The 13,491-nt window shown below is 40.8% G+C and overlaps 1 protein-coding gene across 1 annotated transcript in view; it reads left to right on the top strand.

Annotated features, from left to right (window-relative positions):
* Positions 1-4,610: 4,610 nt before the first annotated feature.
* Positions 4,611-13,491, top strand: part of PTPN14 (protein tyrosine phosphatase non-receptor type 14) — a 71,923-nt gene continuing 63,042 nt past the window's right edge. Inside the window, exons 1-3 of the mRNA XM_054630016.2 lie at positions 4,611-5,028; positions 5,190-5,515; positions 12,115-12,284. Of these exons, the coding sequence (XP_054485991.2) occupies positions 5,342-5,515; positions 12,115-12,284 (344 nt within the window). The 5' untranslated portion in view covers positions 4,611-5,028; positions 5,190-5,341. The remainder of the gene's footprint in view (positions 5,029-5,189; positions 5,516-12,114; positions 12,285-13,491) is intronic.

Genomic DNA, 13,491 nt, shown 5'->3' with positions numbered 1-13,491 from the left:
GCAGGCCAGCACACCGCTTGCAGCTGCCCTGCCGTGCTGCGGTCTCTGCCCAGCCCAGGGTTACATACTTCCCTTAGGTGTGCTGCTGCTCCTGCAGTGCCAGGAATGCTGGAGGGCTGCCAGGTGCTGTTGGTAAATACAGGCTGCAGTTTGACATAATTGCTTTCTTCCTGGAGTCTCAGAAATTACGTATGAAAGCAAACGAAGTGAAGGAAAGCGTTCTGCTTTAAGTGCGTTTTGTATCAGATGATATTTATTCTTTTTTTTATGCTCCTTTGAATGTAGTACAGTTTGTACCTGTTGTCTGTAATAGAGGAGAGAGTCACGTACTTGGAAATGTCCTGAGAGTTATATTGGCCCTAATTATTTATAAGCTTTTCTTCACTTCTGGCCTTCACATATATCTAAGTGAGAGAATGTCCAGTGACTGGAGCAGTGCCCTTCACCTCAGAGGGCAGCTTCTGCCTGATGGCCTCTTCCTCATGAACCACCAAGCAGCTTGGCTTCCCTTGATCCCTTCAGCCTGTCTTTCAAAATTTCTAGCAAATAAAAATCTTGCAAGCCCCAGCTGACTTTGGGAGAACTAAGGAAGAAATTTTTGTATTTCTGGCTTCTTTTCATTTTAGGTTTGGAAAACTTGTAAAATGTTACTTCATTTGCTTTTTGAGTAGTAGTGGTTTAACCTGGTTTCACAGTAATGTCTCATTAAGAATAAAAAAAACAACAAGAAAATTACTGTTTTGGAAAAGCACAAATTTTTATCTGTGTCAGATAATTTAAATTCATAAGGAGAATTTCTATTCTATGCAGAAACGAACAAAGTTTTCTTAAAAATCAGAAGCAATTCTGTGCTGTATATCACAGTATGAATCTGACCTAGTTCTTCATGTAGGAGTGGCCAGTGAAGAAGAGTAGCTGCTAATGTCACTAATAGCACTAATGGATTAGCCTTTTCCTCCCTAAACCATTATACCTGTGTCATCTTGAAGATGGTTTCTTTGGTCCCCAGCATTGTGCTTGCAAGATATTCTCGGTTGTATGAATTATGCCTTTTTCCCCCCTACCTTTTGGTATATGAACAGCAGTATTCTATGATTGAACAGTGGGGGAATGATACCCCTTGGAAGCCCTTCTATACTGAGAAGGATTTTTTGCAAGAATGATCAAGGAGTCCTTCTTTCCCCCCTTACAAGATGCAGTGGTGCTGTGGAGGAATGAAGACTGTTGGAGAGATCCATACCTCTGTGTCTGCTGCCCTTGCAGCCTGCTGGCAAGGCTTCCAGGCAGAGAGAGATGTTTCTCTTGAGTCACACGCAGAGAAAGAGATAGGTAAGAGTGTCTTGAGCTGAGACTTACGTGGTTTTCTTTAAGCTGTTTGCTTGTGAAGGCTCTTAGGACAACTTGTGTTGTGCTTGGTATGAGTTTGTGGATTGAAGGTTTAGTTTTATTCTGTGTCAAATTTGAAATCTGTGTTCATTCTTTATTGTGTTTTCCCGTTTTTGGTCTTCCCCATTCCACAGCCATTGACTTTATCCATATGGCTTTTTCAAGTAAATACCTTAAAAAGTCTGATTCCAATGTATGTGATAGCAGAGGAACTGTCCTGTTGTTCAGCTTTCTCTTGGTCCGTTGAAGTAGGGGAATATAAATTTTTACCAAGAATCTACAAAGATATTGTATCAGTCTTCAAACTGATGAAACTGCATTTAGGATACCTTTTTTTCCATAGCTGTTTTCTGAGAAATGGTTGAAGGACTTCAAGGTTTTGTGTGTGTTTTGTAGGCCTACAGAGTATGTACTTTAAACATAAGGAATTTCCACTTAGCAGAATGTTTAAATTCCAAAGCTTATGCTCTAACTAAGAACCTTGTTTAATTCAGCATGCTTCTTAGAATGAGCTTAATTTGCAAAGAGCAATTGATACACAAAAAAGAAAAATGTACCCAAAGGAACTCAGTATAATTTCTCTTCAGAAAAATAAGTTCTTAATAGAAAATGTCAGTTTAAAAGATGTTGTGTCTCCCTTTCACACCTGAAATACTCTTAATAAAAATCCTTTGCTAACATCAGAACAAGTTCATGGTTATCTGATTAGCTGTTTATAGGCTTGCGTTAGTTTCAGTGGTTTGGTTTTGTTTTAAGTGGAAGAGTGAGTTTGAGGAGGGGAGTGTTGTGAATGCCTGCTCAGTTGGGATGACTTTATTAGGGACATTGCTTCTCCCAGGCAACCTTTAAATGGGGAAAGGAGATCCAGTAATGGAATAATCCTTCATTTGGAAGACCAAAACATTCCTGTCTCTCAATGGCATTTTTTTCAGTTATCTACAGAATAACCATGAATAAAAATGAATGCTTCTGATGCTTTTAAGATGATGCAAACACTGAAGAACCTAGTTTACCTTTAGGTGCCTGTAAATAACTCGTCTTTGAGATCACACTTAGTAACCTTAACAGAAAACCCAGTGAGAAATTGGTCAGACATCCAGAATACACGTAAACAGAAAACTCAGACACCTGCATTGATTTGAGAATTAACAGCTTTTACAAGCTGGGGCAATCTGAGTTGTTTTTAAGCATTTCCAGCCTTGCCACCCCATTTAAATCTTTAACTGGAAACTAGTTTAAGTGTGACCTTTTACGTGAGTGAGATGTCATGTCATTGGGCATAAATATATATATATTCATATATATATATTTAAGTTAAATGGAAAAGTAACCCAGTCTGTATTACACTGAGTGCATCCATTAAACCATTTGTACATCTGCACCTTGAGAAAATGGTGCCAGCTGATTGCCCTCAGCAGAATTGAGGGAAAACTCCTGTTCCTTTACTGCTTTTGAAAAGCAGGGGAAATACTGGCCTTGTTTTCCTAAGTGTATGATACAACTTTGTCCAATCCATGTTGACATTTCTGGAATACAGCAGCTGATGGGTTTGTTCCAGAATAGGGCGTTTGCACACACCTCTTCTGGGATGGCTTGTCCAGCTGTAGCTGTGTACCTGGACAGCAAGGCCAGACACTTGGGGTTTTTTAATTAACATTGATTTCATCCTTAGGCTACTGCTAACTGTACAATTACTATACAGGGAATGGCTCATGCACTGCAAGGAAATGTGTGCAACTAACGGTAATGAAAGAGAAAAGTCTTTTTTGAAATTGAATTAGCTAGCTAAAACTCTCCTTGTGTCCAATTTAAAATAATCTGTGAAGCCAGAGACTGAACAAAAATGCTGTCCTTGATAAGATGTAGTCCTCCCCACCCTTTCCTCTCTGTAATTTCCTTTCATTCTTCCCACTTTTCAGATTCGGGCAGTAGTTTCAGATAGGTTGGTCAGCAGGGTAGTTGGTGAGTAGTTGGCCAGGGGTTAAAGCAGTAGCCTGTCCTGTGTGGTGATGATGAGGTCTGCAGCCATTGTTCTGAGCAGTGTTGGGCAAGCTGGTGAATGTTTGTTTCAACTCCTTTTTGTTTAAGTCTTGGGTAACATGTCCCTGCCTCGTCAGATTGTTGTGAGGATGTATTTATATATCTTTGATGGCTTCTGATGTTAGAGCAATGCAAGGTATAACAGCTCTCTCATGCAATTACCTGAAAATAATATATTATGTCTGTACCCATGAAAGCTAAAAATGGGAGATTAAACCACAGCAGCTAATTTGATAGGTTTGTTTGCACTTCAGTCAAATAGCAGTGCTCCCTCTCAGTCTCTAGGCTTTTGTCTGGTGGTGCTGGTAGACTACCAGGGTAGTCACACACCTAACCAGTGGTTTTCTGTTTGTGTATTTATTTTTTTTTTTCCTGTTGTGTTTGTGTTGCTCTAACTCCCTAATAAATGTCAAGTTATACTGGCTTTGGAAAATACACGTCATGTAAAAATGATAGTTATTTTTCTAGTGCAATGATAACCACTGTAGTCCATTGGGCAGCTTTTAATTATCTCTATAGCAACTAAATTCAGTAAAAACTGAAAATAACTGATTCATGGAGTTCTGTGCCAAGGGATACGTGTGGGCAATGTACTATTTGTTTGAAATGTCACACTCAGCTGATGCATTCAAATGATGCATACTCTGCTGGCACTGCCTTCCCTTGCTTCTCTTAAGAAATGAGGAAATGGGATCTAGTGTTTCATTTGCAGTACTATTGGTTAAGAGAAATGGACGCTTAAATGTCACCATTACTGTTCCTCTACTTTTTGCTCCAGAATATTCAAACAAAACCAGGAAGACCTGGTAGCAAGTAATTTGCTATTTGCTTCATTCTTCTCGGCAGGTGGAAAGTGGCGTTTTAGAGCTGGTTATGTCAGTGCAAATGCTTTGTTTTAGTTCAGCTTGAACCTGGTTTTAACTGAACTTTTTTGGTTTGTTTCACTTTAAAAGAAGTGGTTCTTGCAAGTGAGGATCATACATCTTAAATGTCATTACTTCTGTATCTCTAGTTCTTCTGTCTACTTTGTGTTTTGGCTCAGCAGTTGCATGTGTCCCTGATAAATTTTAGGAGTACTAGCTAGAAACAATATCTAGAATATGTGTTCTCTTCCTCCCACTCGGTGTTGCCCCGGTCTCTGGCAACCGCGTTCCTGCCATTACTCATTCCACCTAGGAGGGTTTGGAGCTGGAAGCCGGCAAAATGCGAGGGATTGCCTCGGAGGAGGCTCCTCTGAAATGGCTCGGATGCTTCTTGCTTTTCACATGCATATTTTAGGTTTGATTTTTTCGGAGGTGCTGAGTGCCTGCATTTCCTGCGGACCCGCAGCCAGCCTTTCTTCTTTCAAGATCGCACCTCTTTTCAAAGCCTCTATTCCTTCGCTTTTTAAACTAGTTTTCAAAGCTGGCCCGAGGGCATGAAAACTCGAAGATTATGTTATAGACCCCTGTGGTGGGGGTAATGGTGGGAGAGTTAGCACCTCTGGATGAGTGCCCTGTAGAGTTGCTGTTTGTACTGAGCCTCTCAAAGAACGGCTTTGCAATTAAATCCGTGCTTTAAATTCAGCGCCAAAACAGTATTTTGGAAGGTTTCTTGTATAAGGTATTCATGTGGGATGTGTAGTAAGTGCCTGGCAATCCTGTGCGTGGAGGTGTTTATTTCATGGTTTTAAAATGTGACTCTTAAACTTTTTTTCTTTCTCCCTGAACTTCAGGAACGTCTTGTTTCACACTTCGGTCTCCTTACCTGTGTGTGTTTTGCAGGAATCCCTTGGAGCTTGCCCCAGGAATGGACAGCTCCCTCCGTTTCTGGAGGAGAGTAGTGCCAGCTGAAGAAGCCTTCGAGGCGAGTGGACAGGCGTGCTGATAGCTCTGGGAAGAGCCCGGGGACGGGGCGATCCCGCCGGCCTTCAGCCATGCCTTTCGGGCTGAAACTGCGGCGGACCCGGCGCTACAACGTGCTGAGCAAGAACTGCTTCGTGACCAGGATCCGTCTGCTGGACAGCAACGTGATCGAGTGCACCCTGTCCGTGGAGAGCACGGGGCAGGAGTGCCTGGAAGCTGTCGCTCAGAGGCTGGAATTACGCGAGGTAAGGGCAGCTGGGGAAGGACCATCTGTCACTGGATAATTGGACACGTTTTTAGCTCAGGCAGTCTGTGCGTTTGAGTCATGTTGTTCTCAGGGCTGGCCAGATATGATCAGCAGCTGGAGCTTGGACAAACATACTCTGATTGCATGAAACGGCGCTCGGGGCTTTGGGCTGTTGCTCATCCGTCCTAGCCTAGAGAGTTCTTTGTAACACCAAGTTTCTTTTCTTAGAAAGCCGAGTGTTTCTTTTTGAGCTGGAATGCCAAAGGACAAGTTACAGTAACTTTTTTCTGAATGTAGCCCTGGTTTCACTGCGGTGATGGCTGAATTATGCAAATGTAAAGGAGACTGCCGGCTTTTAAACATCTGCCTTTATGTAAATACTCTTGTTACTATAAAACTGAAGAGAGCAACGGTAACACTAATAGTTGTGTTTTACTAGTGGGGTTTTTCTTCCTTTTGGTTTTGTTTAATATTTCACATCTAAAATCTTAAAAGACTTCTTTTACATTCCCAATGGTTCTGGAAATGTTGAAGAAACCAGTCTTTATTCAAGACTGAAATCCTTAATTTTCTACTTCTTGCTGTGTTGAAGTGTTTAGTATTTAAGTGTTGAATCCTTTATAGAAATACCTCTCCAATGTGCATGGCACAAGTGAACTGACTGACTTTTCTTACCTTCTGCGGGTTCCCTGTGTGTATCCTACATCTAGACTTCTGCAAATTATAAGTGGAAAACCATTGCCTGGAAGTTGCTGTGTTATCATCTGTCTGTCCTGGCTGGTACTTTCTGTAAGCACAGCTGGAGAAATTAAAAATCTTGCAGTGTTTTATTCAGTTTGCCCATGGTAGTGGGGGCAGTGGGAAGGTAGCGTACAAATAACTACAATATCTGAAAACTAAACAAAAATTTGTTTGTTTGGTTGGATTTGTTGTTGTTGTTGTTTTTAATAATGATAAAGAATGGGAGAAGAATGGGAGAACTCTGTGTGTGTGTCCAGAATAGGCTGGAAAATATGCAGACAGGAACAGGGCAGAGGGAATATTGCATAGTGTTTTTCATACTTGGGTGGTTTGTTTGTTTGGTTTTAAATATGAATTTTAGTAGAATCATCTCCCCCTCCCCCCTTTACATACAGAGATGAAGATTTATCAATGCATCATGTTTCCATTTTTTTTTCTTTCTGTTGGTGATGCCCTAGGGTGTCCTTAGGGAAGAACCAAAGTTCTCTCTTTCCTTCCAATGCAGAAAGCATTGAAATGAATGAAGTGATTCTCCTCATGTTCCTTGTGAGCTTATCTAGTTGGTGCAGCAGAAGTTTGGGGCCTCCTGATTCTCTCTGGAGGTCCACCTGCATTTGCAAACAATAGCTCTGTCAGCAGGTCAGTGTTCTTTTCCACAAAGCATTTTGTGATCTCAGAACGTGTTTTGTTCCACTTTGGAACAAAGCCTGAAGTTCCAAAATCTTCCAGAGAAATGAAATTAGACAATAGAGTATCAAAGGAAGCTGTTTAGGTCCGTGTTCAGTTTTATGGGGGTTTTCTATTGCTTTGGTTTTTTTAATTTTCAAAATTATTTCTGTCATGCAAAAAGAAATATGTCAGCACAAAAAGTTTGTGTTTCAAGATAAAAAAATATTTTAACAACATAGAAGAGAATGCTTTGATGTTGTTGGAACGCATTCCCCTTCTTTCATCACCCTCCCTGCTTTTTTTTCTAAACAAGGTTTTGGCAACGTTGAACTGGTTTTGTAAAGTTCAGATTTCAACAGTGCAGCATTTTTTGACAGAAGTGGGTGTTTTGGGTTTTTTTTTTTTAAGGAGAGAATTACCTACCTCTTTCAACTCTGAGAGGGTCTCCCTGTATCTTCTTTTGCTCCTTGGATGAGGAATAATTGGAGCTGGCAAGCTTGGAGGTGCCTGGTGCTGTTCTTTCTTTCAGACCCCAAATTCAGTTCTTATTCTGCCCTGTAGTCTTCTTGCCACTGTTTGTAAGGATGATGAGGTAATTTGATGACTGTCCCCTTTCCTCTCTAGGTTTACCATAGTTTTTGAACTCACTGTCCACCCAAATTCTACAGAAGGGTCAAAAATATTTTCACAAAGTTCAAATTTCTACAAGATTTGTGCAACTGGGTAACTGAGTAGAGAAGCCTGTTAAGTATACCTGAGGCAAAAATCCTTGCAAGAATTCATATCACAGAGAGAGTTTTAAAATTCCCTGAATGCAGCAAAACCTGCAGCTGGCATATGCCTTTTCTTGGAAATCCTGATTTGCAAGCTGTGATGTACAAGTAAGGATAAGCCAACCTTTATTAAGTCCCGTGCTAGCAAAACAGTGCTAAAATCCTGTTTGTCTCCTCCTTGCAGTCTCAGGTAATACCTCAGTTTGGTTTTATGTTCACATAAATCCTAGGTGTACCACAGCTTTTACCTTCAAGTTAGAAATGCATCCATGTCTCACTCAATCCAGTTTCTTAGAAATGAACAAAAAACTGTCCAAACCCTTCCTGTTGAAAAGCAAAACTCTTTGAGATTATGCCTTGTTGTGAGGGACTGTCGATCATACCACACATGACTGAAAAGAAGTATCTGGTGGATTATGCATATTTCTATTTGATCTCTGGGGAATGCAACTCCCTGCCTGACTGACTCAGGGTTCAGGAATAGGTCAGCAGAAAGTGGAGCCATGTAACTACTGTAAAATCTGGTTTTATCCTTTTCAGCAAAGCTCTTGACAAAGCATCAGGTCTTCTACTTGAACAGTTACCAGTTCCAATAAAATGAGCTCTTATTCCAGCATTATGTAAAAGGTAAAGACAAGAAGAGGGGAGGAAGGGAGAGGAAAGACAAGGTCCAGAATGTCATTTTATAATCTTGTATGTATGTGCACAGTTTATGAAAAGGATTTTTCCCCAATATAATGGCATTTTTCCATTCCACTTCCAGACTAAGTGAACCTACTTGAAGTAGCAGAGTAATCTGTACAAATCTGTTGGAAGTCTTCATGTTTCCTTATCCTTTTTGTTCTTTTTAATTCACTTTCTAAAATGTTAAAATGTTTAAAGGTGGTATGTTCTGATGTATTGTAGGTAGGGGAAAGGGCAAAAAGGTTCTTTCCAACCAAAATTATTCTTGTGAACCAAATTTCACAATGGTATGTCCATCAGTGTCATCCTATAAGCCCCCAATCAAAGCAGGAGGTTGGTGAGCTGAGCACCACAGGCAAGTGCTGTCCACTGTGCAGAGCTGGCCTTTTGCTGCTATTCTGACCTTTACTTTAGTGGCCCAGAAGGTGCTCCTTTCTTTTAGGGCACAACTGAAACCTGGGGTTTTGCAGCTAGGTTGCCTCCAAACCTGGCTTGGTTTGACTCATCTTGCCAGCAGAGCTGAGATGGGGTTCAGGCAGTGCTTGGACAAAAGACCTTCTATGAATAAATGGCTGCTGTAAATGGCACCTTCCCCTCTGTTCAAGTGCCCTGGAGTAGCAGCCTTAATGTTTTTTGCCTGGAGAAGCTGGAACTCCATCTCTTTCTCAAGGATAAATATTTAGTTGGCCGACTAACCAGATGCTTTAACAAACACTGAGCTGGGCTCAATGAATCTTTTAGAATGACATTTGCTGGTTTAGAGATTTTTTGTCATCTCCTGAGGATGACCATTCTACTTGTTTGGCCCAACATAAAGGCAGGAGTAGTTCTGGACTTAGGAGGATAGCTAAGGCCAAGTCCAAAACAAATTAAGTTGCCGTCTGAACTCGCAGCTATTTATTTATTTATTAATGTCACCTATTTTAAGACTTCCCAGTGCAGTTTTTGTATGTCTGGTGTTGTGACTCACTGTATTTTGAGAATCACCTTTTCATTCTGGCACCCAAGTGCTCTGGTTCTTGTTTGCTGCTTTAGCAGAGCACTGCAGCTCCTGGAGGAGTGTGAACCAATTTCCTTGTACCACATATGAAGTCATGTGTGGTAGGTGAGACAAATTTTAAAGCGTCAAGGGCAATATGTGTTACTTCAGAACCTGACATCTGTAGGTATAGATATTGATTCCATGGAAATCCAAGTGCAGATGGACAAACAGACCAGCTTTTGGAATCAACCTAGTTTTTAATCAGCTGCTTATAGATAGAAGATCCCATTTTTTTATAACCTCAACTAAGTTTCGGGGTGCTTTGTGGACTGGACAGCATGGCATGACTCACCTTCTGGAGAGCCAAATGCCTTCTTGTAGCATGCTGAACTTGGTGGTCCAGCCATTTCCAGTCCCACATTGTTCTGTTCGTTTTTGGGGATCACTGATACTCGTAGGGGGGAGGGTCTCTTCAGGAGAGCACAGCAGTGGCTGCAGAAGTCCTCCACTGCAGGTTCTTAAAAAACACATGACATTTTCAAGAAGTGAAGTTGCTGGCAACAGGGACCTGATTTTCAAATAACTGTGTGTTTTGTCTCTCCAAAGTGCATGAATTTGAGACATGAGCTCTGCTCTGCTATCGGTTCCTGTGCTTCAGCTGCAGTAGCTTGATCCTCTCCAGGCTGCTTTCCAGGAAAACAGTTGTCTTCTAGTTGTGCAAAATGCATGCTGCCCTGTTTGCTCCACAGTACCTGCTGTAATCTAGAAGCTTCAACAACACCGTGTTTCATTTACTTCTTGTTCCTTGGGATTGCTTCTAGATTTGGTACTTGAAGAGCCTTTCTACTGTAGCAAATCTAAACTTGTGCTGTCTCCCAGCCCCCACTCAAAGGGGAGGGACTGTGCTCATTCAAGCTGTTTAATTGCAATCCCTGAATTCCTTGAATAACTCTTCTAGGCTTCAGAGTCCAAATCTTCTTCTTTGGTAGATGTTTTACAAGTACTTCACACTTCAAATTTGGGGTTCTGGGTGTTGTGAATGTTTACTTTTTCAAGTAATATGGAAGCTCTGTTTTTGCATCTCTGCACTGTTTCTTGCTAAGGATGAGCTGTCCTGCAGTGATTTTCAAGTGCGTTAAAGGGTTTCCCTTTAGAGGTGGTAAAATCACTGCTTTTTTCTGCCTTCACATTAATTCCTTTTCTTTGCTGCCTCCACTGTCCCTCCCACCTTCCTTTTAATCTAATTACTACCATGCTGAACTCATCAGAAAGAATTTTTTATCCACTGGTGACTACAAAGGGATAGTAGAAATATATCAGGGAACATTTGTGAGGTTAGTTTTGTTTGAAGTTTATCCTGTGGGAGATGCTGACTTCTTGATTTATTTGTGCCCTAGATAGATTAATTGATGGACTGATTTATTGAAGATACCTTTAATTTCTAGGAGGAAATACTACAAAAGAACAAGTTTGCTTCACTGTACCAGACTGAGCAGTGCTCAAGCTGTTTCAGGCTTAAATGAGGAATCAAGTTGAATTAGCTATCACCTTAGTTAAATGCTAGTCTGGATGTTGTCCAAAGTTGAAAATATGTATGTAATGAGACCCTAAAGTAAGTACACCTGTGCTCCCATTCAGAGTCTTGCATGTTTGTCTCTTGCATGCCTTCAGCTATAAGGTAGTTGAAGCAGTGCTTCCCTACTGGTTTGTTGCCATTTGTAAACATTTAAAATTTTTGGTATTGTATTACTTGTCCTTGTGTTGTGTGCTAAGTCATGGTGTGTGCAATGGTTTTTATAGAAACATCCATACCAACATGAAACAGTCTGTTCATGGTGGATTTTGCAAAGTTTAACATCTGCAATTTGTCTGCTACAATGTTTTTCACTTTTTCTTCAGATCTGCAGCCATAGTACTTGCTGTTTAAGTGCTTTTCAATAAAATCCTTCATGATGGATTGGCTATTCCTTCAGCAGCTTTATTGCCACTTTGTAGCTCTAGTTCTGAGTGCTGTCTGTGTTAATTCCTCTTCACCAGCAGCAGTCCCGTGTGCCTCATACAGTAGCTGCTACAGCCATTGAGATTTGCACTGGGCAGGAAACAGCTGAGGTTTCCAGCCTGGTATTTCTGTAGAGCCTAGAGCAAACAACTTGTGTGATGTGCATGTTCTAACTGTATACTTGTCCATCATAAAACCTTGTGAGTGTGTTAAAAAAAGAGAAGAGTGAACAATTCTGTGTTGGGTAAATGGCTCTGTGTTGGGTAAATGGTTCTAGATATATTTTGATATATGCATGTGGGTTTGCATTCTTTTTTTTTTCCTAGTTGGAGGAGTCCTTGTCCTTTGTGTGCAGTGGGCCTGATTCAAAGCCTCATGAAGCCTTTGCACTTTAATTCAGGCTTAGTGTTTGCTGTCTGTTCACAAAGCACAGGTGTCCCTTAAGAAAACACTCAGGCACTTTCTGTAAATCATTTATGTCACCTATGCCACAATGTCTTGTAGAGCTCTTCAATATGCATTTGGGAGAGATGGTAGAAGGCAGATAGTGCACTGTGAAGTATATTGCAATATTAATTTGTCATTGTCTCCAAAATGTCCCACAAAAATGGGCAGTAAAAAAGAAATTACTTTGACTTTGCTTATGGACAAATGTACACAATGCCATCTGTTCTTATTTGCATTTGTGGCATTGTGTGAGTGATCTAGCTGGCAAAGGTAAACTGACACTCATGTGTTTCTCTATCTAGACTCACTACTTCGGCCTTTGGTTTCTCAGCAAGAACCAGCAAGACCGCTGGGTTGAACTGGAAAAGCCTCTGAAGAAGCAGCTGGACAAATTTGCCAATGAGCCTTTGCTTTTCTTTGGGGTGATGTTCTATGTGCCCAGTGTTTCCCGACTGCAGCAGGAGGTGACAAGGTATGTGCTTCCCTCTGTTCACAGTATTGGGATAGAGCTGGGAGAGAATGGGACTGTGACAGAGCATCTGAGAGAAACAGCTGCTCTGTTTCTGGCATTCAGTATTTGCTCAGGTATCATCTAGTTATTTCCTTTCCTGATGATTGCCCAAATGGGAAAAATTTGGAGAAGTCACCATTTGATTATGTCTGCTTGGGAAGAAGAAAAAAAAAGCTGTCTCACTGGATAATTGTGCATGACCAACTGCAGGGGAAAAAATGGGAGTTATAGTTATATGACTAAAAATCTGACATAAATTTTAAAAAGGACCGTGGTGACCATGGATTTTCTTCTGTAACTTTCTACTGGTGAAAAGGAAGCCACAAAGGAACTCTATATAGACTTTTAGTTTATTATTCTTAAGCCTACGTGTGCTTTGGTGAAAGTGAACTTTGGCTTTTTTTTTTTCCAGGTTTTGCTCATCCCACTCTTGATTTTCCCTTATGCTTCACAAAAAGATTAAAACTGTTAAGAGGGCATTAGTCCTTTAATTATGATCAGGGCGTACCTTTGCAAACAACTTCAGTGGGAATTACTCTTTTATTCAGAGCTCTGTGCTGCAGTTGTAACAATACAACTGTTTTGAGGGGCTATTTTTGTAAACCACATCACTGGGTGGTTTTTGCACATCTGTGCTGTATTGAAATTTAATAATACAAAAAAGAGAGTGCGGAGAAAAAAGCCCACCTCACCTAAAAAGGGGTGGAATTGTTTTCTTTTTAACCAAAATTATTTCATTTGTCTAGTCTGAGCAAAGTTGTATCAGCACAACTAAAGGTAAAGCCTGGAATAAGTGGATGAAGGCTTCAGGGTGGCAGAGGCCTTGCCACTGAAAAAACCCTGCTGTTGCTGAAACCCTGGAATTCACCACATGGTCATAATAGCTAGGAAAAGATATATAAATAGTGAAGAAAGAATGGCCTTAACTCTAGAAGGCATCCAAGACATGAAGCAATTTTTTATATTGCAGATTGCATATTTTAAAGGATCTTTATTTGACACTGAACTGGGAAGTTGGTATTGTTAGGATGTGAAAAAGTTGTATCTTGAAATGGCAGCTGTCAAGCCATCCTTTGACAACTGTTTGTGCTGAATTCTTGCCAAAGAGTGGGATAAAAACATCATAAAACTTCAATTTCTCTGAGAACAGACCAAACACTGATGCTTG

This window comes from Agelaius phoeniceus, chromosome 3 (assembly GCF_051311805.1).
Source record: "Agelaius phoeniceus isolate bAgePho1 chromosome 3, bAgePho1.hap1, whole genome shotgun sequence".
NCBI classification, from domain to species: Eukaryota; Metazoa; Chordata; class Aves; order Passeriformes; family Icteridae; genus Agelaius; species Agelaius phoeniceus.
The sequence above is the reverse complement of the archived record's forward strand: the minus strand, read 5'-3'. Positions and strand labels throughout refer to the sequence as shown.